General features: G+C 44.0%; 1 protein-coding gene across 1 annotated transcript in view; it reads left to right on the forward strand.

Annotated features, from left to right (window-relative positions):
* Nucleotides 1-26517, forward strand: part of Mccc2 (methylcrotonyl-CoA carboxylase subunit 2) — a 74067-nt gene extending 47550 nt beyond the window's left edge. Inside the window, exons 8-17 of the mRNA XM_052159875.1 lie at nt 2012-2076; nt 6028-6127; nt 6229-6324; nt 9765-9837; nt 14079-14155; nt 16663-16729; nt 20285-20441; nt 20778-20892; nt 22746-22831; nt 26099-26517. Of these exons, the coding sequence (XP_052015835.1) occupies nt 2012-2076; nt 6028-6127; nt 6229-6324; nt 9765-9837; nt 14079-14155; nt 16663-16729; nt 20285-20441; nt 20778-20892; nt 22746-22831; nt 26099-26216 (954 nt within the window). The 3' untranslated portion in view covers nt 26217-26517. The remainder of the gene's footprint in view (nt 1-2011; nt 2077-6027; nt 6128-6228; nt 6325-9764; nt 9838-14078; nt 14156-16662; nt 16730-20284; nt 20442-20777; nt 20893-22745; nt 22832-26098) is intronic.
* Nucleotides 26518-27184: the final 667 nt, after the last annotated feature.

Below are 27184 nucleotides of genomic sequence, written 5' to 3' on the forward strand. Positions count from 1 at the left end.
CTCCTTTTCCTATTCCCCCTCCTCCTGCTTCTATGAGGTGTTCCTCTTCCCACCCACCCATTCCCACCTCCCCACCCTCAATTCCCCTTCACTGGGATATCTATCAAACCTTCATAGGACCAAGGGCTTCTTCTATAGATGTCTGACAAGGCTGTCCCCTGCTACATATGCAGCCAGAGCCATGTGTACTTCTTGGTTGGTGGCTTAGTCCTTGGGAGCTCTGGGGATTCAGTGTTATTTTGAATGTTAGTTTTTTTTGTTATTGTTTCCCATGCTGTTTGTGGTAGCACTCCTTGGCTCATGAGAGGAAAGTGTACTCAACATTGACCTTTGCATGGGGAGGGGTACAAACCTGTGCAGGGAAAGGTATGAGTGACGTTTGAAAACTTCTGTTGGGAGGATTCATGGCATGTAGCGCTGGTGCAACATCCAGGGTTTTAGAAGGGTTCATTGGGGTCTACCCATGGCTTCAGATTTAACTTCGCTCAGTGAACATAGAAGCCTGGACTTCTCCAGATCTGAACGAACTTCTGTCCGTGGTCCAGGAGACTAATGTTCAGGGGAGGAAGAATCTGAAGGACCAGTCACTGAGAATTCCGTATCCTGACTCTTGTTTGTAGGCAGCTGGGGGGCAGCTTTGAAGGGTGGGGTTCAGGCGCTCTTAGTTGAAGTAGCTTAGTGTGGTTGAAGCAAATGACTAAAAAGAAGAGCGTTTGGGGGAACTTTCTGTACTCCTGGCTTCTTTATCTCCCCAACTTGCTGTTTACTAGAATGAACCCTTTTATTGTTTCTGACTTGTGTCACTGAACCTATCACAGCATCAAACATGTTGTGGGCGTTCAGTAAATACTAACTGATGACAACTCTATTTTTTCCCCACTGGAAATTAGTCAGATTCCTGAGAATAAATATAGTATATCTGTTGTTTATCTCTTTTTATGACTTTAAATATTCAGACACCTCTTATAATTAGTTATTGTCTGGACTGAAAGCCATTTTGCACTGAATATTTTTTTTTTTTTTGGAAAGAGAACCAATAATTAACTTCTGAGGGTGGGATAATTGGAGGTGAAAAATTTAATTGCCTCTCTCTGTGGAAAGATATTTTATTTAAAACAGAGCTTTTGAAACAGTGAAGAATAGCTTCCCTGGTCTGTATCTTAGGTTAATTCTCGTTATTTTAATAAAATGTTTTTAATTTTATCTCAAGAAACAGATGAGTCAGCCCAATAAGTAGGAATCAACAAATAGCTTCTACCAGATGAGGTTGGCATTTAGTTCTAAACAACTTTTTCTTTCATTTTCATGTTGTGGTTTCTTGGGCTATAGTTAAGTCATTCTTGATTTATTGCTTGATTTTCTTCCTTTTCTTGGCTTCATTCTGTCAGATCTTAGGTTTGGGTGAAATTTTTTCCCCACTTTAAAGATAAAATAACTGGATTTTATAGTTCTGGTTATTGAGTATTTGAAGATGAATGAATCTTCCCGGGAGCCCACAGTAAAGAGTTGAATAGAGGAATATATAAAGAGTGCTGAACTACAGACCAGAAGGTCGCATGCAGATGTGTAAGTGAGAATCTGTTCATGGACCCTTAGCTTGGCCAGCATTCCATGGTTCATACCATAGGGTGTCACCACCATGGGGACTCCTGCAGGCCAAGAGGGAGCTCACCAGGTAGGTGACAGGAAAAGGGACCCCAGGCAGTGAGAGATGACAGTACACAGTGTGTTTAAGGTGTGCCGAGCAGCAGCAGCATGAAGAGGAGGGTGAGTTCCCAGACTCCATCATTTGTACAGGAGCCATGGGCAGCTCTCAGTGAGTCTGGGTTTAGGTTTCCTTCTGTAGACTGGGGATAATAATCTCCCGCTTGCCTGGAGGTGGGATGGGAAAGCACCATGGACTTCAGCTCTGTGGAAGGAAGAATGTAGGCGTGGTCAGCTTGCGCAATGTGCTTGTTAGTGTTGTCCGTGGACCAGTCTCACTGCGGCTTTTATGCTTTTATCCTTGTAGGTGAAGGCAGCTACTGGCGAAGAGGTGTCGGCTGAGGATCTGGGAGGTGCTGACCTGCACTGCAGGTAAAGCGAGAGCAGTTGTTTCCTTTTAGGGTCAATGGCCATTGTGTTTGTTTAAAGGAAGTTTTACTTTGTTTCCCCTCTGCTCATCTTGCCAGATCAAACCATAGTTTGTTTCCAGACCTGCTTTGGGTTCAGTTGTCTGGATTGTAGAACTGTGTTTCAAGGGAAAACATTAGGTGCTTAAAAACATATAAATGAACAACCTTTAGTCTGTGTTTGTGTACAGGCAAACGTGGATGCACTCATGTACGTGAGTGTGCATATGCCATGATGACATGTGGAGGCCAGAGCAGAGCTTGTGAGAGTCAAGTCCCGCCCCACCCCACCCCCAACCCCAACCCCAGCCCCAACCTCACCCCCCACCCCCCAGCCACCCCACCCCCAACCCCAGCCCCAACCTCACCCCCACCCCCCAGCCACCCCACCCCCGCCCCACCATGTGGGTTCTGGGAATTGATTCTGGTTGTCAGGCTTGGAGAAAGCAGCCTTATCCTCTGAGCCAGTGCCAGCACAGGAACTGAGCTAATCTTCTCTGTACCCTTCCAACTATAGTACACACGTTACCAAAGCAAGCACAGGGTCTCAGAGTTCACTCACTGATTTAACAAACCTCACTGGGATGCTTGTTATATATCAGCCATGATCTTATTGTCCAGGTGGAATTGAGGGACTTGATAGATTATCGATGGAGGATACAGGAGAAGACGATAAAGAAGATGAGAGGAAATGACTTCACCCCCCCTCCCCCGCCCCCATTCAAGACAATGGTGTGGGGTGGGAAGCAGATTTGAAGCTGGAGTGGGGGTCAGACATTTCTGTAGGCCGAGAATTAGGGGTGTTTGAGACACTTCTTAGCAGGCCGTGAGGGCAGGATCGTGTTAGGAAATAGCTGCCTGATTAAGACTTATTAATTCAGACTGTACAGTTCTCCTTACCCTTAAAGCATATAGGAACGCAGCAGGGTGTCCTAAAGGGCAGGTGACCTGACCATCAGTCAGGTATGAGAAGGCCTCTGTTCTGTGCCATCCTAACCCCAGGAAGCCCGTGACCATGGTAGGAGAAAGGACGGATTCTTTCCTACAAAGGCCATGGCTTTTGACTGCTTGAGACCTTCACCTCAGCCTTTCCCTCATTCCTCTCATTCAGCCCTTGTTGGGGGTCGATTGATTGTACTGGACTTAACTTTTTGCTGTTTTGGGTTTTTTTTTTTTTTTCTTTTCCTGAGACAGGGTTTCTCAATATAGCCCTGGCTGGCCTGGAACTCAGTCTGTAGACCAGGCTGGCCTCAAACTCAGAGATCTGCAAGCTTCTGCTTCCTGAGCTTCCTGCACACGATCAAAGGTGTGCATTTGTGCCACCACCACCCATCTGACTGATCAGTGACACAGAAAAACTCAGGCCTAGTCCTTGCCCTCAAGAATTCATAGTTAGTTCAGCTGACAAGAGAAACGAGCAAATGAAGCGACTACAAAGTAGGTGTGCAGGCGTGCTTCCAGCCTTCCTGAAGAAGACTAACGGAAAAATGGCTTATGACACCCTAGCATGGAAATGGCTCTTCAGCAGTGTTTACAGACCTGCTCTGCCTGGGTTGGGGGGACGCTTGGGGGTTTCCGGGAGCTTAGCTTTGGGAGCTCGGGGCAGTGCTGCCGTGCAGCTGCCCAGTTTCTATTACAGGAGACTGTCGGGGGCTCTGCTTGGCTGGGGTGATGCTTCTGTCTGGAGAGACCCGGCTGAGGGAGGAAAAGCAGCGAGTCAGGGCGTAGGATAAACTGGATTCGAGTTTGCTGTTCAATCAGGAGAAAGAGAGAAAGGTAGCGTTCGGGGAACATTAATTTTTATTTTTACATTATAGCAATCTTAAAAGGGTGAAGCTGTAGGTAGTGCATCAAATTCAGTGTCTGGACCCTGGAATTTAGCTTCCATTCGTCTCCCCGATTGCCCTTGTGACTTAGCGGAGGTGGTGAACTTCTTTGAGGCCCATCTGCTGCTGTGTAAAGCGAAGACTGGACTAGAACCCTCCTCATTAGTGCTCACCGAATACTCTGTTAGCATTACTTCCTGTAGTCCGTGACGATCTGTTGGCAGTCATGGGGAAGCAGTGAGGCGGTGACAGCTCTTTGAACAAATAGGGTTGAAGAACTTGCCTGGAAAGCTGGACAACCACAGTTCTAGACCTGGAGCCCTGTGGAGAGAGCTGACTCCTGAAAGTTGTTCTCTGACCTTGGCTCATGGGTCTTGGCATGAGTGCTATTGTGTACACACCATAACACACATATTACACACCACACACACACATACTACATACATACACCACACACCACACACACACAGATGAACACCACATACACATACATGACACACACTACATACACAAACACACATATACCACACACCCCACACCCCACCACCCGCTCCCACACAGATAAACACCACATACACATATACTACACACACCACATACACCCCCACACACAGACAAACACCATACATGTGCAAACACACTACACCACACACCTAACCACGCACACACACACACATACACACACACACACACTAATAACTAAAATCCACAAAACCAAACAGTGTTAAAGCTGGACACACTCATAATCCCTGCACTCAGGAGACTAAGGAAGATTGCCTTAAATTAAAAAAGAAACACAACATTAGTCACAAATTCTTTCCTTTCTCTGTCCTTTCGACATGGTTTATACCTGCTTAGTCATCATTAAGAGTTAATTTTAAACAAAGATTTACATAGTGTCTCATCCAAGATTTCTCTTTCCTGTTATGGCAAATTTCAGGCATCTTTCCTTAGAAAGCATTGAATCTAATGTTGAATTAGAATCTTCTTTCTGCTTCCATTTCTCCTGAATCACAGTGCAACGAGGAGTCAGGAGCTACGGCTGCCATTATGTGTGAAGCATTTTGAGCTGTAAAATCTATTTAGGAGCTGGAGAGGCTGCCGTGTGTACTCTGGAGGGGTGAATGTGGTCTCTGCTCTTGGTTAGAACACCAGAACGACTTTCACAAGTTGGACAGCTTCCCTACACAAGATATCACAACCATTTGTGACGGTTTACCCATACTGTCTTAGTTTGAGTTTTGTTGCTGTGAAGAGACACCATGTCCACGGCAAGTCTTAGAAAGGAAACCATTTCATTAGGGCTGGCTTACAGTTTTGAAGGTTTAATCTGTTATTGTCATGGTGGGGAATGTGCAGGCAGACGTGGTGCTGGAGAATCAGCTGAGAGACCGAGCAAGCCCTCGTAAATCTGTATCTGAAATACAAGCCACCGCTTGGGACAGAACTGATCCGTAGAGCCAGGCTTATGCCTCGTGTGCTAGATTTGAATAACTGAGAATTCCCATGACTTTCACAGAGCCACTGTATCTGTTCCCATTTTTATCTGTTATCCGAGGATCAGTGTATTTGCGCCTTCTTGTTTACTACAAGTCAGAGCCGACTCGCGCATATGACTTGGAAGGAAGGCAGCTCAGCAGTTTGAGAGAGGAGAGACCACTGTGGGTGTCTGCACCAAGGCCTCAGCTGGCTGCTGCTGGGTCATGTGACTGTGCTGTGAACGCATGCTGGGTGTGGTTGGGCATCACACATGATTCTGTTTAAGGTACCCAGGATGAGCCTTGATAGAAGCCCTATGAGCAAGCCCTGCAGCCTTCAGGTCAGGGTGAGAAATCAAAGATGTGAGTTCTGATGCAGCTGCTGCTGGTCCTGTGTCTGTGCCTCTAGCTTTCCTCTCTTTGTAAGATGATGCTTTGTAAGGATGAGGCTCTTTTGCAAGGAACATAATGGAAATAAAATAAGATAGCATCTGTTAAAGAAGCAAAGGTGTCATCCATCATCCTCAGGTCAGGGAGAGTACTTGGGACCTGTGATATTTAATTACTCTCCTTTTCCAGGTTCTGATTACTAGAGTGTGTTTTACTCTGCAGAAAGTCTGGGGTCACTGACCACTATGCTTTGGATGACCACCATGCCCTTCACCTAACAAGGAAGGTTGTGAGGAGTCTCAATTATCAGAAGAAACTGGATGTGAGTAAGAACCTTTCTGTCTTTCCTTTTCCTGTGAAACACTTTGTCCTGTCCTGAGTCCTGACCTTAAACACAGTGCTGTTTGTTTTAAATTTCCATAGGTCACTGTTGAACCTTCTGAAGAGCCCTTATTCCCTGCAGATGAGATGTATGGAATAGTTGGTGCGAACCTTAAGAGGAGCTTTGATGTCCGAGAGGTACGTGGGAGGCGGGACCCAAGCCATGAGTCTAAAGTTTCTGTTCAGGCAGAGGGACAACTGTGGGTCTTAGTAAGGAGTGGTGATGTCCAGGAGCGCAGTGCTGGCTGGTGTAACTGGTGTTGCTGGTCTACAGTGAACAGCAAGTGAGGCAAGGCTCTCCGAGATTGGGGAGTTTTCACTGTACCGTGAGGCAGCTTGGTTTGCTCATGGGTGGGACTCATGCTATTGTGGGCAGCAAGAATGCCCGAGGGCAGTCACACCGTTTTCAACTACTCTCTCCCAGTGTTCTCATTTCACCAAATAGACAAAATGTCAGTGAGCTGTTAGAAGAGAAAAACATACCTTTTTAGATCAGTATGACATTAGCAGAGAGTAGACAATTATCGTTGGAAGTGTTGCTATGGTTACAGATTGTGACACAGCCTTCTGGAAGCTAGAGTGGCAGTTTCCAGTGTTGGCGTGGAGTGTGTAGGCTTTGATTTTCTTCAGCTCTCTAGCTGGCAGAATACATTTTAAATTAGGAAATCATCTTAATGAGATTCTTTGCTGAAGGCTTTAATATCTTAAGTTACTTTCCCTCTTGATTATAAGACTATTGTGTATGGGCTATGGGGGGGTGCAGTGGGTAGAAAACACAGAAGATAAAATAAAATTGCTTGCACTCTCATTCAGAAAGAACAGCTAATATTTTGATATTTTTGGCTTAATCTGTATATACAGTTAGCTCTCCATATCTGGGGATTCTGTGGACATGGGTCCCACCAACCACAGCTCAGAAACCCTTAAAAAGGGTATTTTTCTGTCCTGATCATGGATAGATTTTTTTCTTATCATTATTCTCTAAACAACATAGTTTAGCAGCTGATCATATGGAGCATTTATCTTCTGTTATTTATTATAAGAAATCTGGAGATGATTCAAATTTTAAAGGAGTATGTATATAAATATTCAAATACTAAGGCATTCTGTGCAAGGGACTTCAGCATTTGTGGATTTGGATATAGATATAAAACAAGTCCTCATGGATGAGGGATGGCTGTATACACACACACACACACACACACACACATACACACACACAAATACTATAATGTATTTCTAGTACATAATAATGTATTTTTGATATATATATGTATATACATGCTTAATCTCCTTTATCCATGTATATAAATTTTTTAAAATTCTACTTTTTCTGGTATAAAATATATATATTTTAAATTAGGAAATCATCTTAATGAGATTCCTCATTATATATACTTATCCTTAAAATTTTCTTCAGTAACCATTTCTCTATGGCTAGCTTTCAATTCCCAAAGTGGTGTCTGACAAGTGGTGGTAAACAGACTTTCGATTTTTGGTTTTTGATTTTTTTTTTTTGTATGAATTGGTGAGGTGTTGTTGTACTGTAGGATTGCCTCCAGATATTTAAGTAATACTTTGTTACTACTGTTAAATCTTGGATTTTATAGAAATTCCACTTTAGCAACGTGACTCAGTTACAAAGTTTAGAATTACTTTTAAGCCTGACTCTTAGTTAAGTCCAGACAGAAAAACATGGTGCTGAGGATCCTCTGAGGTGGCTGAGAATTCCCTTCTAGAACTCTCCACTTACCCGACAGCATTTCCTGAGTATGGATTCTGAGCCTCAGAGGCAGAGAACCAGCAGGCCCCGGTCCCCGCCTTCGCCGGCTTCTCGCTGTGCTTCAATGGAAGCGTAGCCTTTGCTGCTTTTCGCTGGTCACTTATTGTGATGTTTCCATTTTCTCTGTAATAAGTGAGCCTCACAGAGAAGCCTCCATAGCAAGCGCAGCTGCTGTGATACGAGAGAGCCTGGCCCCTGAGGCCTTGTCCTCTCAGCCAGGGGCAGTGGTGACCCAGCCTTCCCAAGTGGCTTCTTATCCTATTACTTGTCTGTTCCTGAAATTTGAGTTCTTCTGAAGGTAACTAATATACTTTATGTATAAGAGTGGTGTTCATTATAAAGCCAGTCCGAGGTTTTAAACGAAGTGGCCCTGGATTTCTGGGGCCTCTGGGGTGCTTCAATTTCATGCATAAGAATGGCGCTGTGGTGTGCTGATTGTTTATTAAAAGGTTCACTTGACAAGGTCTGCAGGGCCAAAAAATTGTTTTGCTCCCATATTTAGGAAAATAACTAAAAGCTAACGTCAAGTAAGCTTTTCCTTTTTGCGAAGAAGATGCCGGGATGAGCCCCTCATTTTTTCAGCTAAGGGAGCACGAGTGTCATGGGGTTGTACGTACCGTCTCAGATGAATTCAAGAGCTGCATAGGACACGCTTCGTGTGTGACAGCCTTCTCTCTTGGTACTGGGATTGGAGTCAGGTCCCCAAGCGTGCTGTTCTACTGAAAGACCTATGTGACCTATGTGAAACTCCGGGATAAACTCTCTGCTCCTTTTAGATTAACAATATATGTAGCCAGTCTCTTGGCTGGCTCATACCGAGACTTCATGAACATTTATTGAGGCTTAAGAGTAAAAATAGCAGCTTTTTATTCAGAGGCCACATGCTTAGTTAATACTATTTAAGTGTGATCCTCTATTGAGGGTGGGGTCACAGACAGGCTTAGAGACTGCTCTGAACTGTTTGGGGGAAGGAGGCAGTGCTGGGGATGGAATCCAGGGCTTCGCACATGCTCACCAAATACTCTGCCTCCAAGCTGCATCCCCAGGGCTGTAAGGGGCTTGTGATGAGTTTCCCTGTGGCAGAGCTGCAGTTGGAGCCACCGTTTGTCTCAGCGTCATGTACAGGCAACTTTCCTACCAGTTCATCCATTTCCCCAGCTGTCAGAGAACCCCTTCATCACCTTTGCAGTGTCATGGAGTAAATGACAGTGTTTTCTAAGAAGTGACTTACCCTGGCACACGGTGTCACAAGCAGAGCCACCCAGCATTCCTGACTCCAGGCCCTCCGCTGGGCTTTGGATTTTTATCGATTCTTTGGAGCCTTGCCAAGGCACTGATCAGGCTCCTGGATCTCTGGGCTTAGCTACCAGCCCCAGATTCTCTGCTGCGTCTCCTGCGTGTGGCTGTTTTCAAGACTCTTTTAGCCTTGTCTCCTTGTTTGGCTGTGGTTCATCCAGAGTCCTATGGAATGTATAATTTCACAAAAGGCTGTTGAGTGAGTTCAGTCTCCCCATAGCCTCCCTGTAGATAATTTGTGTTTCCTAAGGGTTATTTATTTTTTATGCATATGAGAATTTGCCTACATGACGTTTATGTATACTGTAAACATCACAGTGTGGGATAACTCCAGGCACTGAGTATGCACATGTCAAGGGAAATTCTGAAGAGCTTTTCTGTGCAGCACGGGATTGAACGAGGCAGCACTGTGAATTGCCTTCCTTCTAAATAACTCCAGTCACTGCAGGCATGCTTTTGCGATGTCACTTCTCAGGAGCATTGTTATTTCTCCTCTTAGGTCATTGCTAGAATCGTGGATGGAAGCAGATTCAGTGAGTTCAAGGCCTTCTATGGAGACACACTAGTTACAGGTAGGAAAGCGAAGACTTGGAAACAAATGTTTTCCGTTGCTTTGGAAATAAGCTTGGAAGTCACTTGCTACAAAGCTCACGCCAGGAGCTTTGTTATCCGGAGAGGCATAACCGTGTGAGTCAGCTGTCGAGTGTCACTGCTTTATGAAGATGGTTTGTACCCAAATGGCTTCCTGGATTCTAAGAGCTTAAAATGATGACGGCCTGATGCTCTGATGTAGACTCTTACCTGTGACCTTGTGGCCTTGACGTGATAGCAGCAGAGAGTATTTGCAGTACTTTTTGTTCTCTGGGTAGCAATTATTTTCATGACTTCATCCTTGTCTCCTTGTATAGCTCCAGTCCATCCAGAGTTACATAGAAGATACAGATATTTTTGTTTCCTAAGGTTTATTTATTTTTTTATGTGTATGAGCGTATGCCTACATGTCTTTATGTATACCACATATGTGCCTGGTGACCATGGAGACTACATTAGGGCATTGGATACCCTGGAACTGGAGGGCCAGGCAGTTCTAAGCCACCTAATGTGGGTGCCTGGGATTGAGCCCATGTCTTCGGCAAGAGTAAGTGTCCCTGACCTCAGAGGCATCTTTCCAGGCCCCTCTTAAGAGATGTATTCAAACACCAAGTTGAAAATTCAGCTCAGTGTGCCATGTCAGGGGAAACAAAGAGTGTGTATACAAGTTATATCTTTGGTCTAAAGTGTAGGCATTGTCAGCTTCTGAATGAAACCATTTCAAACAGATTCTAGACTCATAATAATCCACCAGTGGAAAATGGCAGAACAAATTTTGTGAATTTTATTAGACTGTAAAAAGCCTGAAGATACAGTATTTCTTCTGAATAAAACCTAGCAGATCAGGGAAAGAGAAGCTACAAAACATCCAAACTGCAGCTGTCCCTGGAGGCTTAGGACTGGATCTTGGCAATTCCTCTTAGCTCGATTTATGAGCGAGAGAATGGTTCATGCTGGAAGGGGAATTTATGGTTTTTCTCTTTAGGTGTTTAAGTGATTAAGAGCTTTTGGTTTGATATATAGGCAGGATTTGTCTGCCAGCTGTGCAGGATGTAGCCCTCATTGTGTGGCGGTTTAAAACAATCCAGGGAGACTGTGCGCCCTCTAAGATGGATGGGCTGTCTCTGTCGGCTTCTTCTAAGTGTTTGCCTAGTTCCTGTCAAAAGACCATGGCACTCTTGTGTCCTTGCATTGGGGACATAGCTGGTTCCCCCATCTTTTCTCCATTGTGCCAGAATTCATGTAAGGCTGGGGGCAGGGGAAGGAGAGACCACTAGGAGGCCTGCAAGGGGAGAGTGGGGCTTGGTGTCAGAACCTTGGGTGTTTCTGTAAGTTCCTTACTTGTAAGCCCAGGAGGTTTCTATGACATACTGTTTTTCTGTTTGGGTCAGATAATTAGTAAAGGCCCTTCCTTGATTGAGAGCGTGGCATAATGGACTCAGCCAGTCTGTCTGAGCCTTGACACCCAGTCCTGCCCCTGCTCACTCACTTCTGCCCCCACAGGATGTTGGGAGGGCTGAGTTGTAAGAGGTTAAAAAGTGGGTGGCCTCATGTGCCAGATTTCCGTGCTTTTACAGGTAGAGCAGGACTAAGCGTTGATCGCTACACCGACCTCTTAGAAGCCTTCTCCTCCTTAGCAGTTTCTAAAGGGTCAATACTTAGGACGTTCATTATACATAGGCCTTTGACTGGAACATTAGGCTTGAGAAATACAGAGTATCCTATGTGGACCTCAGAGTGTGTTCTGTCACATATAAAAAATGATGGCAAAAAAATAAAATAAAATCCAGACAAGGATAGACGTAAAAAACAAAAGCATATCATTCAGAATTCAGCATTCTGACCCAGGCCATATGTTAACAGACTTTTTATTCATTTTCCTTGTGTGACTCTTGGAGGACCTGCTTTGTGCTGGGCCAGCCTAGCTGTGCACTGGAGCCTAGCAGCTGAGTCCAGGCGGGGGGCTTTGGTAGAAGCCTTTGACTCAGTGTCCAGGCATAGCCAGTAAGTTCTTGGGCTCTGAGCACTTGGCACCTGCTTCTAGTAGAACCCAGGTTTGTTTAAAGAGGAAAGAATTTTCTCCAAACAGGTTCTTCTGCTTGCAAAATAACTGGCCTCCTCTGAAATTACCTTAAGTGTCTACCTCTCAAAATGACAGACTGTGGGTTTTCCCTTTCTTGTGTATGTGTGTGTGTGTGTGTGTGTATGTGTGTGTGTGTGTGTGTAGCTTGGGGTCCTACTGGAAATGTTGTTGTTGATAGAGATATAGAATCTAGGGACAAAGATAGAAGATAAGATCAGAATATTCTTTTTAAAGAATTTCCTTTTTTAATATTTTTATTTTCTATATTCTTTGTTTATATTCCAAATGATTTCCCCTTTCCCGGATCCCCCCCCCCCCCCATATGTCCCATAAACCTTCTTCTCTCCATCCCTTCTCCAATCACCTCCCTCCTTTTTCTCTGTCCTTATATTCCCTTCCAATGCTAGATCAATCCTTTCCAGGATCAGGACCCTCTCCATACTTCTTCATGGGAGTCATTTGTTATGCAATTTGTGCCTTGGGTATTCAGAGCTTCTGGGCTAATTAATATCCACTTATCAGAGATTGCATTCCATGTGTATTCTTTTGTGACTGGGTTACCTCGCTTAGGATGATATTTTCCAGATCAAACCATTTGCCTAAAAATTTTGTGAATTCATTGTTTCTAATTGCTGAGTAGTATTCCATTGTGTAAATATACCACATTTTCTATATCCATTCCTCCTTTGAGGGGCATCTGGGTTCTTTCCAGGTTCTGGCTATTATAAATAAGGCTGCTATGAACATAATGGAACATGTGTCTTTATTGCATGCTGGGGAATCCTTTGGGTATATGCCCAGGAGAGGTATAGCAGGGTCCTCTGGAAGTCTCATGTCCAGTTTTCTGAGGAACCTCCAGACTGATTTCCAATTGGTTGTACCATCTTACAGCCCCACCAGCAGTGGAGGAGTGTTCCTCTTTCTCCACGTCCTCGCCAACACCTGCTGTCTCCTGAGTTTTTGACCTTAGCCATTCTGACTGGTGTAAGGTGAAATCTCAGGGTTGTTTTGATCTGAATTTCCCTAATGACTAATGATGTTGAGCACTTCTTAAGGTGCCTCTCGGCCATCCGAATTTCTTCAGGTGGAAATTCTTTGTTTAGATCTGTACCCCATTTTTTAATAGGGTTATTTGGTTCCCTGGGGTCTAACTTCTTGAGTTCTTTGTATATATTGGATATTAGCCCTCTATCAGATGTGGGGTTGGTGAATATCCTTTCCCAATTTGATGGTTGCCGTTTTGTCCTTTTAACAGTGTCCTTTGCCTTACAGAAACTTTGTAATTTTATGAGTTCCCATTTGTCAATTCTTGATCTTAAAGCATAAGCTATTGGTGATCTGTTCAGGAACTTTTCCCCTGTGCCCATGTCCTCAAGGGTCTTCCCCAGTTTCTTTTCTATTAGTTTCAGTGTGTCTGGTTTTACATGGAGGTCCTTGATCCACTTGGAGTGAAGTTTAGTACATAGAGATAAGAATGGATCAATTCGCATTCTTCTGCATGCTGACCTCCAATTGATCCAGCACCATTTGTTGAAAAGGCTATCTTTTTTCCACTGGATGTTAAAGAATTTCCTTAAAGTTTGAGTTTTTGCAATTTTTTTAAGATTTATTAATTTCTTTTATATATATATGAGTGCTCTATCTACATGTAGACCTGCATGCCAGAAGAGGGCCTTGGATCCCATCACAGATGGTTGTGAGCCACCATGTCGTTGCTAGGAATTGAACCCAAGCCCTCTGGAAGAGCAGCCAGTAATCTTACCCACTGAGCCATCTCTCCAGCCCAAGTTTGAGATATTTTAAACTTTAAAAAGAGATATTTCAGCACACTTTGGTCTCTGGTACACTGGGGGCACTCACATGTGTGCTGAGTGCATGTTCTAAATGAATCATTTAATCAGACTAAGTAAATATAGATAACTTTACATGGAACATGGGCTTTCTAGAAGCATAAACAGAACAAACAAGAAACTTAGTACCTTTAGGAATACAAAACCACAAAGGTTTTTTTTTTCCCCCATAGACCACCTCTATTTACATTTTTACCTTTGATCTCAAATTAAAGAATGTGCAGTATGCCTCTGTTGCAAAAAGAACGGTCCCCCTCGAAAACATAACTCTTTTTCATTTTCTTTTGAGGATTTGCCCGAATATTTGGGTACCCTGTTGGCATCATTGGAAATAATGGAGTTTTGTTTTCTGAATCTGCGAAAAAGGCAAGTATTGTTAAATGCATTAAGACTTACTGATTTAGCATAATTAATTTTGAAGGTCATGTAATAGATTAAAATGTATTGTATGAGAGCTTTATAGTATTGCCCGGATCTCTTAGCAAGCAGAACCCCATGCGTATGTTTGTGCACTGCTGCTGGTGTTGGAAGCAGAACCCCATGTGTGCACTGTGCACTGGTGGTGCTGTTGGACTGGTTTCTATGGTAGTTTACATGGTGTGAGGAGCTGGGTGTGTCACTATTAAAGCCTATCGAGTGATTTAGGAAGATTCCCATGAGAGGCTGGAATTAGAATTGCTTACCTGGAAGTGTTCTGAGAAGGCAGGGACTTCTTGCCCTGGGAGTGTCTCATCTTATAGCCCCCCCCCCCCCATCCCCTTGCTGGGGAGGTTCTGACATCCTTTGTCTGTGGTTCCGAGTTGTAACCTCTCCAATCATCTTTTAAACGTTGTTTTTACTTTTCCAGTAACGTGCCGATTGTAGTCATTGTTACTGCAGTTCAGCAGTGAATGGGGGAGTCCCTAGTGCTCTGAGCTCAAGACTTAATTTCACATTTTTGCCTCAAATTCGCCCAAGCTTGTGGAAGTGTAACTCATGCACTTTGATAAAATATTGTAACAAAAAAGTCTCAGTCTTTCCTTTTCAGTCAACAAAGCAGTGCGCTTACTGAGAGAGGAACAGGCTGTTATGCTCTTAGGCTAATTGAGGATAAATTTGTCTTTAAGGAAGTTCTTGCCTAGCCTGGCGGTGGTGGTGCATGCCTGTAATCTCAGCACTCTGGGAGGCAGAGGCAGTCGGATTTCTGAGTTCAAGGCCAGCCTGGTCTACAGAGTGAGTTCCAGGATAGCCAGGGATACACAGAGAAACCCTGTCTCAAAAAAACCAAATCCAAAAAAAAAAACCAAAAAAAAAAAAAAAGGGCAGTTCATGCCTTTAATCCCAGCACTTGGGAGGCAGAGGCAGGCGAATTTCTGGGTTTGAGGCCAGCCTGGTCTATAGAGTGAGTTTCAGGACAGCCAGGGCTACACAGAGAATCACTGTCTCGAAAACAACCCCCCTACACACACATAAAAAGAAAGAAATGTTTTAGCAGTAAAACTAATTTTTGTATCCTGCTATACATACTTAGTTCTCCCAACTTAATTATAAAATGAAAACAAACTCAAAGAAAGGAGACGGTAGCTGGGCCTGTAGTTTACTCCTGTAGGCCTAGCACTTGGGAGGCTGAGATAGGTCGGTAGTTCCAGGCCAGCCTGAGCTATACCCATAATCATATTACAAAGGACCTTTAATACTCTTGAAACAGTGTACTGTTTTCTTTAGTTTTTCTCTTTTTAAAAAATGATTTTTGCCATATATAGAGGTTTTATCAGTTTTCATTTAATAGTTTATGGTATTTTTAAAGATATTAAGAATTTCTAAATAAGCAGCTTAAAGAATACACACGTATAAAGAATATACATGTGTGTACATATATATGTCTGTATATATAAAAGTGGGTGTGGTGACACATGCTTCTAATTTTACTACTTCTTGCAGTAGCAAGAAGGCAGAGGCAGGAGAATGTTTGTGAGTTTGAGAGCAGCCTGGTCTACATAGAGAATTCCAGGATAGCCAGGACTACATATAAATTCCCTGTCTTAAAACACACACACACACACACACACACACACACACAGAGAGAGAGAGAGAGAGAGAGAGAGAGAGAGAGAGAGAGTATGTAGTGTATTCATTCCTGTAAAGTAAATATCAGGCCAGACCAGAGCTAGACAGACAATCTGGTTTGTCTGCCGGCTTGGCACAGGTAAGCCCTAAAGTTCTATTTGGCTCCAGTCTGACATTTCCTTTATTGAAATAAGCCCCAAAGGTCTCTGTGGTTTCCTCATTTCTACAATGAGGAAATAACATAGTTATATGGAGGATGAACACTTGCAATGGTGTGGCTGCCAGGACCTTTGTAGAAGAGGTAAAGGGATTTGCAAAAACAGAACATAGCACACGGGAATGGTAAATAAGACAGGGAAAGAATACATGCTGGGATTATTAAATAATTCCCCAACCTCAAGGCCAGAAGTCTCCAACATTGACCTAATCTAAACATTTTATTTATTTGGATTGTGACAGTAAGAAAGATGTCTATTTTAACACAGTATTGTATCTGAAGGAATTTTAAACAGTCACCCTGCCTACACGTACATGTCAGCCTTGATACCACAGAGGGCTTGTGTTCTGCCCTTCCTAAAGTGGAGACCTGGAGAATGAGGGCAGGTTCCTGCCAGTCACTTTGACAAGGGTGAATAGAAAGGAAATAGAAAGGCCTTGCAGACCCACAGTCAGTTATGTCCTGGTGACGGGGCAGCACTGAACTGTTGCTACAGTACACAGGGGTCAGGCGAGCCAGGCAAGGGCTCTTTCTTAACTCTGACTGGAAGTGTGGGTGGGTAGGAGTTCATTTGTTTTTTAAAGAACGGGTGTTCTTATGTTGTTTACAGGGTGCTCACTTCATCCAGCTGTGCTGCCAAAGAAATATCCCCCTGCTCTTTCTCCAGAACATCACTGGTGAGGCCGTCATTCTTGTGTGTTTGTCCAGAGCCGCGCTGTCCCCTGCAGCTCATGTGATAGTGCACAGTTTCCTTCATGAATACTAAGTAGTCTCAGATTATCTTAGGTGTCCTACGTGAAGCCGCTTATGAATTTTGTGTATTACAAACTTTCACATGCCTTCTCTTGACGCCTGCTCACGCCTACCATTCACCCAGGAGCAGCAGGGGGTCCCGTCTTACTGCTACCAGAGAGGCTATCTGACTCACTGTCTCGGTATCCTAATGATTCTAAGCACATGCTATGAGCATCTCTTTACTTTCACGGTACAGTAAATTCTATCTGAAATAATACCAATCAATACCAATCAATTATCTATCTGTTCTCTCTCTCTCTGTCTCTCTCTCTCTCTCTCTCTCTCTCTCTCTGTGTGTGTGTGTGTGTGTGTGTGTGTGTGTGTGTGTATTTATTAGAGGCCAGTGGCCAACTTCAGATATCTTTTCTTGAGCTGTCCACTGTTTTTTGAGACAGGGTCTCTTTCTGGGTGGAACTCATCTATTAGACTAGACTAGCTGGCCAGTGGTCCCTAAAGATCCCTCTGTCTCTGTCTTCCCAGCACCGGGAGTACAAGTGTGCACCCTGCTACCTGGTGTTCTATGTGGGTCCTAGGGGTGGAAATCAGGACTCATTGTAAGCACTGTACTGACTAAGCCATCTGCCCAGTCTTGAAGGAGTGTATTTTGAAAATGTCTGTTTGCACTGAAGCCTGGTGATTTGCAGTTTAACCTCATAGAATGACCTGTGACTAGTGTGAACTTTATGCCTCTGAACTGCACATTCCATAGACGATCCTAAGCAGGAGTAGGTTGATTTTTGAAGACCTCTTGCTGTAGTGTTTAGATGTTTTCTGCTTTATCATTTTGTATGCTGCATTGTGCTGATGCAGATACATAGCTCAGGCTATTAATAAACTTCTGTTCCTTGAAAAGTAGACTTTTTTTAAATTGGGTTTCATTGTGTAGCCTTAACTGGCCTTGAACACACTAACTAATATAGGCTGGTCCCGAACTCTCAAAAATCTGCCTTCCTCCTTTGCCTTCTGTGTTCTAGGATTAAAGACATGCACCACCCCATCTACCAGTAGAGGCTTTTAATTGTTGTTGATCTCAGAGAGGTTTCTCTGAGAGGAAACTCACTATGTAGACCAGCCAAGCCTCTCAACCTTGGACAGGACTTTATATAGTAATGAAGCACCTTCATTCTCTGTGTGTGTGTGTGTGTGTGTTGTGGTTGTTGTTGTTGTTGTTGTGTGTGTGTGTTGTGGTTGTTGTTGTGTGTGTGTATGTGTGTTGTAGTTGTTGTTGTTTTGTTTTGTTTTGTTTTTCCAGTATTGGGAGAAGAATCCAGCATATTAAACACATGAGCTATATGGTCTCTTGCTGACCACACCCACAGCCCTTGATGAATTTTTAGAGGAATTAGTTCAAGATAGTGGCCTGAGAGGTTCATGAATGGTAGCATGTGTGAGAACAAATGGAAAAGTCCCTGAAGTTTACCAATGCTAGGGACCTCATTTCTGTGACTCACCATTATGAGGTTAAACATTTGTTTATACAATTTTCCCATTTTCATCTTGTTTTGTTTTGTTTACACTGTCTTGGGGGCAGAGGCTGAGTTTTGCTTTGCAACATTGCATATGAGGGACCTGTGAGGCATTGGTGTATGGGTGTACGGTATGCCGCTGAGTAAATCTTGGGCTGGAAGAGATATCTTAGCTGGGGATAAAAGATGCATTTCATCAGGATGAGGAGAGGAGGGTTAAAGCTGTGGGAACAGAGAAGACTACCTGAGAAGAGAAGGCTCAGGGTAGTCTTTAAGCCACTCTGCTTTCTCCCCTGCCCCTCTCCATTTTTTTGTAATGTAAATAGTTTTTTTTTTTTTTAAAGTAAAACTAAGAATTCTCAAGAGCGGGAAGAAATCTCAGGGAAGAATACTATCACTCAGATTTGGTTTTGGTTTTGGTTTCTTCCTACAGACTTAAGAATATAGAAGAGTATAGGGAAAGAGTAAACAAGACTACAGGATTTTTTGAGTATGTGTGCTTTCTCTCTCTCTCTCTCTCTCTCTCTCTCTCTCTCTCTCTCTCTCTCTCTCTGTGTGTGTGTGTGTGTGTGTGTGTGTGTGTGTGTGTGTGTGTGTTTGGATGGTAGGGAGGAGGATTTGAGGAGCCACCAGATAAAGTGGCTTTTTTTTTCTTTTAGAAGTAGAACATCTGTAGAATTAGTCAGGTGAGGGCTTGAAAGGAACTGATCCCTGGGGGGCAGCTATGATAGAATGTTCTGGAGAGTCAGATGCATTGGCTAAAGCCGTTCTGAGATGCTCTGAAGACTGCCTTATAAAGGTGGCTGGAGTGTCAGACCTCACCAGCTAAGGCAAGGGCCCCTGGTGTGGTCCCTCAGTGTCCCAGCACATTCAGCTCCTCCACAGGATGGCTGGACTGAATTGGATGACACAGCACTGGAGATTTGCCAACCAAGAGCAGAGAGTCAGTCAGACAAGCTAGTCTACATATGCAGGGGTAAGAACTGCCTCCCCCAGAGACTCAGGTGGGAATGGAGAACTGAAACCTGATTTTATGGTTCTCAAATAAGAGAAGGGTATGCCCCTGTCATAGAAGGCATATTATAGCAGAAGAGTGAATTCCTCAGAGTTGGGGCTTGAAGAAACAGAGGAATCCTATAATTAAAAAGAAAACTTTTTTTAAAAAAAAATCTTGCTGTTGAGCCCTTGTCAGAGACTCACCATCCCCATGAAACATTAATCTTTATTTCATAAAAGTTTTAAGCAGTGCTGCAAAATGAAGAGTACTATTTTAAACCAGGTCAGTGGATATGGAAACCTTCCAGGCTGGCTTGCTGGTGGTGCCTTTCCTGTGGCAATGTCACAGTCTCTCCCCATCACGCCCCTGCCTTGTGATGCTCTCTCGAAGGCAGATTGTTTCCTTCTGTTTCTCAGAGATCTGTGTGTATTGCAACAAAGTGTTTTAAGGTCATCTAAAATGGAGAGAGCTGGTGATGGTGGTGGTGTAGACCTTTAATCCCAGCACTCAGGAGGCAGAGGCAGGTGGATCTCTGTGAGTTTGAAGCCAGCCGGATCTACAGGATGAGTTCCAACTCACACAGAGAAAAACAAAAACAAACATGAAGAGACTTTTAAGATTTATTATATATACAGTGTTCTGCTTGCATGTATACCTGCATGCCAGAAGAGGGCACCAGATCTCATCACAGATGGTTGTGAGCCACCATGTGGTTGCTGGGAATTGAACTCAGGACCTCTGGAAGGGCTACCAGTGCCCTTAACCTCTGAGTCATCTCTCCAGCCTGTGAAGAAAGATTTTATTGTGGTCCTTTGAAGCACACTTTGGGGTAGACACTTCATGTGGGACTATTCTGTTAGAATGAGAAGATTTATGGTAAAGTTAGTTTAACCAGGGTTTGACAGTCCCTTGGTGGAATTGACTTCCGTACGTGCATCCATTGCTCGAGGCTGTGTTTCTGTTCTCTCTCGTAGGATTCATGGTTGGCAAAGACTATGAAGCTGAAGGGATTGCCAAGGATGGTGCCAAGATGGTAGCTGCAGTTGCCTGTGCCAAAGTGCCTAAGATAACTGTCATAATCGGGGGATCGTATGGGGCTGGAAACTACGGAATGTGTGGCAGAGCATATAGGTGGGTGGTATCCACAGCTTTTTTCGGAAGAAAGAAACGCATTTCAAGTGAAGTTACGAATGGTCATGTATATCCCAGCAGTGGTGGCACACGTCTGTAATCCTAGCTCTTAGCAGGTAGAGGCAGGAGACTCAGGAGTTCAAAGCCAGCCTTGCTACACAGCAAATATGAGGCCAGCTCAGGCTACAGAGGGTCATGTCTACAAACAAAACACAAAGAAGTTGTATAAGATGACATTTGGCACATCTGCCCATTTGTACTTTAATCTGTTTACAGGCTTTTGCCACCATGCCTAATTGTACCGCATGAATCTAATGATTCCTCTTTTCCTTCCAGTCCAAGATTTCTCTACGTGTGGCCAAATGCCCGCATCTCAGTGATGGGAGGCGAGCAGGCCGCCACCGTGTTAGCTACAGTGGCAAGAGACCAGAAAGCACGTGAAGGGAAGCAGGTAAGTGAGCTACTTCTTACATCATGTGGGTTTGAGCATCGCCTGTAAACCCCTGCAGAGCAGGAGCAAAGCACCCAAGCCGCCTGTGTGTCCGTGGGAAGGGTCCTGAGGCTCCACTCCTGGGCCTTACGCGCATGTCAGGCAAGGGCTGTACCGCTGACCTGTTCCTGCGGCCCCAGAAATTCCCAAGCACCAGACAGACATGCTGGGTTCTTGCTCTTTTGCTGTTAGTGAGATCTAAGGAAATCCAACTTATTCCTTTTTGGCCCAAAGCAGCAGACCTTTGTTTCCGTTTTTGTTTTACACTGTTGTTAAGGGTCCCTTGAGAGAGTCAGTGACCTACTGAGATGTGAATAGCATTAGTATTCTTTGAGAGTGTAACTATGGGAAATAGAGAGAAAACCGTGTAAATGTGCTGCCGAAAGGCAAACCGGGCTGGCTGCTCTTAAGATGGATTCTTTGTGTCTCTGTTAGAGACTCTTCGGAAATTCTGTATGAATGTTTAGTTATGGTATTTAAGGGCTCTGTTTAAGTACCAGGCCCTGAAATGTCAGCTGTAGCTTATGTGCACGATTGTCTTGTCATAGGAAGGATAGTGTAGATACCTCCTCCGTGTGACGTTACTTTGCCCTGCCAGCAGAGATCACACGGTCAACCATGGAGTCTGCAGAGCTGGGGGGGACACAAAGTCACTTGTGTCTCTCACCTCCTTCTGTCTGTGTATATACACTCGTGTGTGAAGATGCCACTGCTTGGTGCTGTGTGGAGGTCAGAGGACAACCTCTGGTATTGGGTTTCACCTTCCACGAGGTCTCTTTGTTGTTTTTCTGTTGTGTACACTACACAACACTAGGCTAGCTCTCTTGTGAACTTCCAGGGATTCTCCCGTCTCTGTCTTCCATCTCCCCACACCGGCGCTGGGATTACAGCTTATGCTACCTGTCAGGCAGTCACATGGGTCCTAGGAATCTGAACTCTGGGCCCCATGGTTTCAATGCAAGAGCTTTCACCCACTGACTATCTCTCCCAGCCTGCCTCTTTGTCTCTACCTGGCAGCAAGCACTCTGTACAGTTAGGCTGGTGTTTTAGATTCATATTGGAGCAAAATAGTAGCTTTTGTGTGTGTGTCTAGCTGGAAAAGGCAGAAGTGGGTGCTGTCGGCTTTGTAAGTGGTAGAGTAGTCTACCTGATGATTCAAAGGTATGTTTGAACTTTACCAAACAAAAGCAACCCCTTGTTAAGTATCCATTCTTTGGTTCATTAATATATAGATATTTAAATAAGTCTTTTTTATATATGCCAATGTAGTGTCTCTGGTTCTCTGAAGTATGTGCATGAGAGGGTGTAAGGTTGACTTGAAGCAAGGCATTTGTTTGTAGTGGTCCTGATTATTTACTTATTTATTACTGGGGATTGAAGCCAAGGTCTCCCAAAGGCTAGGCAAGTACATCCCTATATCCGCAGCTCTGGAATACTTCAGAGTTGAAGGTAAATTCTCCTATTAAGAGCTAGGATTAAGGGTATGGGCCACGGTGCATGGCCTTCTCCACGTTAACTGGAGATTGTTGAAAGCTTTTTAGTTCTGTGTTGGGACTCACATCTACTCCTGTCTCCTGCCGGAACACAGGGATGTGTGATGTCCTTGGTTTTGGCTTTGCCCTTGGTTACATGGCCTCAACGTATTGTCTTTGATGACCTGCAGCCCAGGCAAGGCCATGTATGTTAAAGCATCCCTTGTGATCTGTCACTGTGCAAAGGTCAGTTGCTCTGGAATTGTTCCAGGGCGTGTCTTTATGAGGTTAGCTAGAGGAATCAGTCCAGGTGAAACCGACTTACCGTCTCTTTTCTTCCAGTTCTCCAGTGCAGATGAGGCAGCTTTGAAAGAACCCATCATTAAGAGGTTCGAAGAGGAAGGGAACCCTTACTACTCCAGTGCAAGGTGGGAACAGGGCTGAGTGAAGCCCCTCAGCCTCCGCTTCACAGACACTGGCGCTCTTGGGATGGTTGAGCTTCATAGGAGACAAATGTAGTGTCTGGTTAGATATGATGGCGGGAGTCTGATTTCCCGCTGGCCAGCCTGAGCTACATAGAAAGACCTTGTTACTGCCTAGACAAAACGTTACTTTTATACGACCATTTGTTTATGCTAAACTGTTGCTGTCTTCCCAGGCTTCCTTGCGCAGTAGCTCTGCCTCCATTGCTCCCACACCTCACCCCAGTTAGGGTATCCGTGGGTGTGGCCCTGTAGCCAGAGGTGGGCCATGTCAGCTGTGGAGAATGAGTTCTAATGCTGGGTCTTACACATTCAGGAGCTGATCCTAATCTTTGCCGAAGCGCATAGATTTCTGTGTGCCAACCCCCTTCTGTTTGGTTGCTCCCCTATTTTAAGCATGAGATCGATTGGCCGATCACATATTGACACTGGTTAACAAGTGTGCTTGGATACTCAGAAGGTGATTAGTCACAGCCAGGGCCCACATGTCCATGACAAGTAATTACCTCAGACACCACTGCCGCTGCTGACTGTTTGTTTTCTGCGAAGCATGATCATAATGAGGTAATAAATTCTCCCTGCCTGTCCCAGCTGGAGACCGCTTGGTACATGCTTTCAAATGGTTTTTCCAATAGCGGTGCTGTTTAGTATTATGAAGACAAATCTAAGCCATGCCTTCTTTCTTCCCTTGGGCAGATAGAGAAAAGAATAAATACCAGTGTCTTCTAAAATTAAGTTATGCCTCAGAGCATGCCCTTTACTGGTTAAGGGAGAACTGGAGCGAAGGGCAGAAGAAAATAAGAAAGTTAGAATAGATTTCAGGGGTTGAAATTCTGTGGCCACCATCGCTCTTGGCAGTAGGGCGCAAAGACAAAAGCAAACTGATCATCAGTTTGAGTTCAGATAATAACATTTGAGATTTTTGTTGTTTGGCAGCTGGGTCTCATTATAGCTCAGGTTGGCTGAGGACTGGCTAAGTTAAAAGATGACCTCAAACTCCTGATCCCCCTACCTCTGGAGTCTCAGGATTCAGGCCTCTGTGTCACCACCACAGTAGGCAGTGCTGGGTGGGGTTGAACCCATCATGATAGGTCAGCCTTCCCCCATCTGAGCCCATTTCCTGAGCACACTTGTGAATTTTGAAAACTCCTGTTTGTCTTTGTGCTAATTGTGCTGCCCACCCCCAGACAGATTTACAGTTGCATTGTGGTGGGTCATTGGTTCATTTTATTAACAACAAATTAGTTTATACTCTTTGGTTTGAGCAACAAAATTGTATCTCACTTTGCCATAATGCAAACAGACATTCAGTAATAGCAGCCAGTAGAGGCAGAGGACTAACAGAGAATCATGGGAGAGATTTAAAATAAGTACAAAGCAAATATATAAGCTCACTGACAGTTCTTCACGTGGATGGGGTTTTGGCTGAAATGCTCAGGGACAGTTGAAATATTCAATTTTGGAAAAGGAAAATTTTAGATGAGCTGTGAATTTAGGTTCTTTTATGTCATCTCTTGGGAAAGAATCAATCCTTTATTATTGTTAATGCTTGTTTTTTTTTGTGTTTTAGATTTATTTTATGTATGTGAGTACACTGTTGCTTTCTTCAGACACACCAGAAGAGGGCATCAGATCCCATTACAGATGGTTGTGAGCCACCATGTGGTTGCTGGGAATTGAACTCAGGACCTCTGGAAGAGCAGTCAGTGCTCTTAACCACTGAGCTATCTCCCCAGCCTGTTAATGCTTGTTAATGGGTTACATTCAAGACCTCAGTGAGCGTGGCTGGATCGATGGATCTTTACAAATCAATGTTAAAAGATAGGAAGGTTTTCTGTTACTCTGTGTGTACTTAATCCTACTGTTAAAACAGTTGGCCTAGAGATGGCAACCTTTCCCTAAAGAAATGAAAAGATTGGCAAGCTGGCTTGGGGTCTTGGTTTTGGGTTTGATAAATCCAATCTTAACAATTGCTTATTTAGGTTTGAGCATGGTAGAAGCCAGCTTTCTGGCGTGTCTCCTGTTACTGGGGCCTCTCTTTCATTGCCTCTCCTTCTGGGGCTCAAACCTCACACCTGCTAGGCCAGCGCTTTGGTTCTCAGCCCCAGTTCCTGGTCCCCAAATCCTTTATGGCATGCACAGGCACTGGACCGACCCTCTTCCTTGGACATTCTTTAATGGCTGTCACTAACAAAGCCCTTCCAGCACTGATGGGGGTTTCTGTTGCTCACGGGCTCCTGAGGGGTAATCAGTCCACCCGTTCACAGTTCCAATCACAGCCTCCTGTTGATTGGCCACTGATACTTTAGGGTCCTTGTGATGAATGTTTTATGAGCAAAGATGTGATTCCTGTCTGCCAATGTGACAACTGTTTAATAATTGATGTGACATCCAGATGCTAGAAGCACTTTGAGTAAAGAAGGCAAAACTGCCATTTACTAATAATTAACCCTAAGAGAACAGGTATTCCTCCTGTGGCAAAGTGGTGTATATCTGAGAAGGCTGAGGCAGGAGGATCACTACAGGTTCCAGGCAAAGTTGGCCTATAGAGTGAAACCTATAAACCTATCTTTTAAAAAACTGAACAAGCAACTAAAAAGCAGTGTTATTTCTCATTTATATATATATATATATATATATATATTATACATTTATAATATACACATACATATATACATTTGAGGATATCAGTAAGAACAAACTAGAATCTCTACTTAAAAATTTCTCTTTCAATCAGTTTAAGGTTATTTCTTCTGTAGCAAAAAACTAAAGACTGGTATTTTAAGTTGCTTATTTTATTAATAAAATCTAGTGAGGCTTACACGGTGATTGCTAGCTCACTAAGAGTTTCAGGTAGTACCCCTTTAGCATTACTGGATTTTTACCTGGGTTTATGGGACTCTCCTTGCTAATGACCGAGCAGACTGAGGTGATTGCTACATTTCTGTGAAGAGTGAAGAAGCGTGAAGTCTTTCCTAAAGCCTGAAGCTCCACGTGACTCCAGCCCAGGGGAACACTTTTCTTTGGGTGGGAGCACTGATGGTCTTGTCTTTGTCCCACTCACTCAAACATGACTTCTATTGGCCACTCCCATACCCAGGCACTAGCCCAGAGCTCTCTGTACTGTGGTTGGTCCTCTTGGTGATTCTGGGCCTGGGGTGAAGGGATGGTGGCTTGACGGCATGTTCAGTGACCGTTTTCATCTTTTCACAGGCTGTGGGATGACGGGATTATTGACCCCGTGGACACCAGACTGGTTCTGGGGCTCAGCCTCAGTGCAGCCCTCAATGCGCCCATCGAGAGGACTGACTTTGGCATCTTCAGGATGTAACGCAGATACGGAACATGCTGCCACACCTGTGACAAAAATCAACACGAGTAATTAGCCTTAAAACTTGAGATTTACTGGACTTGCACCTGTCACAGGAATTCTTTTCTTAACAGTATGATTTTTTTAACTGAAAAAATCAGTGAGCATTCTGCTTAATGAGTTTGATTTTTAAAAAATATTTTTCTAACTGGCATTTTTTCATGGCTCATTTTTTACCACCCATAAAATGGAGAGAGCAATGTTGCAATTATCCTTTGAGTACCACAAACAGTAGGAAAAATAAATCTCTTTAATCTATACATTCTAGGGTTGTTGAGGTGGTTAATTTAAAATTATATTGCCCCTGAAGTGATTACTTTCTTGGTGCTATTTGATATTTCAGCACACTTGTATGTGTGTGTGTGTGTGTATGCTTTTGCATGTGTGCATGTGTGTGTACATGTGTGTGTGCATGTGTGCTTGTAGAGATCAAAGACCAACTTTATTGTCTCTCAGGATTTATCCACCCTTTTTACTTATGTGTTGTGTATGGTGTGTTGTGTATGGTGTGTGTGTGTGTGTGTGTGTGTGTGTGAGAGAGAGAGAGAGAGAGAGAGAGAGAGAGAGAGAGAGAGAAAAGGAGGAAGGGGGGAGGGAGGGTCATGGGGGAGGGAGGGTCATGGGGGAGGGGAAATGGACAACAGCTGCCTGGAGCTGCTGTTATAGGAAGTTGTGAACTGTTAATATGGGTGCCGGGAATCACACTCAGGACCCCTGAAGAGCAGCAAGTACTTCTCCACCCCAGCGCTACAGATGTGCACCACCACACCTGGCTTTGAGGTTTTTTTAAAAATATTTTTTAAAGATTTATTTATTTATTATATGTAAGTACACTGTCTCCAGACATCCTAGAAGAGGGCATCAGATCTCATTACAGATGGTTGTAAGCCACCATGTGGTTGCTGGGATTTGAACTCAGGACCTTCGGA

The sequence above is a fragment of the Apodemus sylvaticus genome, chromosome 16 (genome assembly GCF_947179515.1).
Source record: "Apodemus sylvaticus chromosome 16, mApoSyl1.1, whole genome shotgun sequence".
Lineage (NCBI taxonomy): Eukaryota > Metazoa > Chordata > Mammalia > Rodentia > Muridae > Apodemus > Apodemus sylvaticus.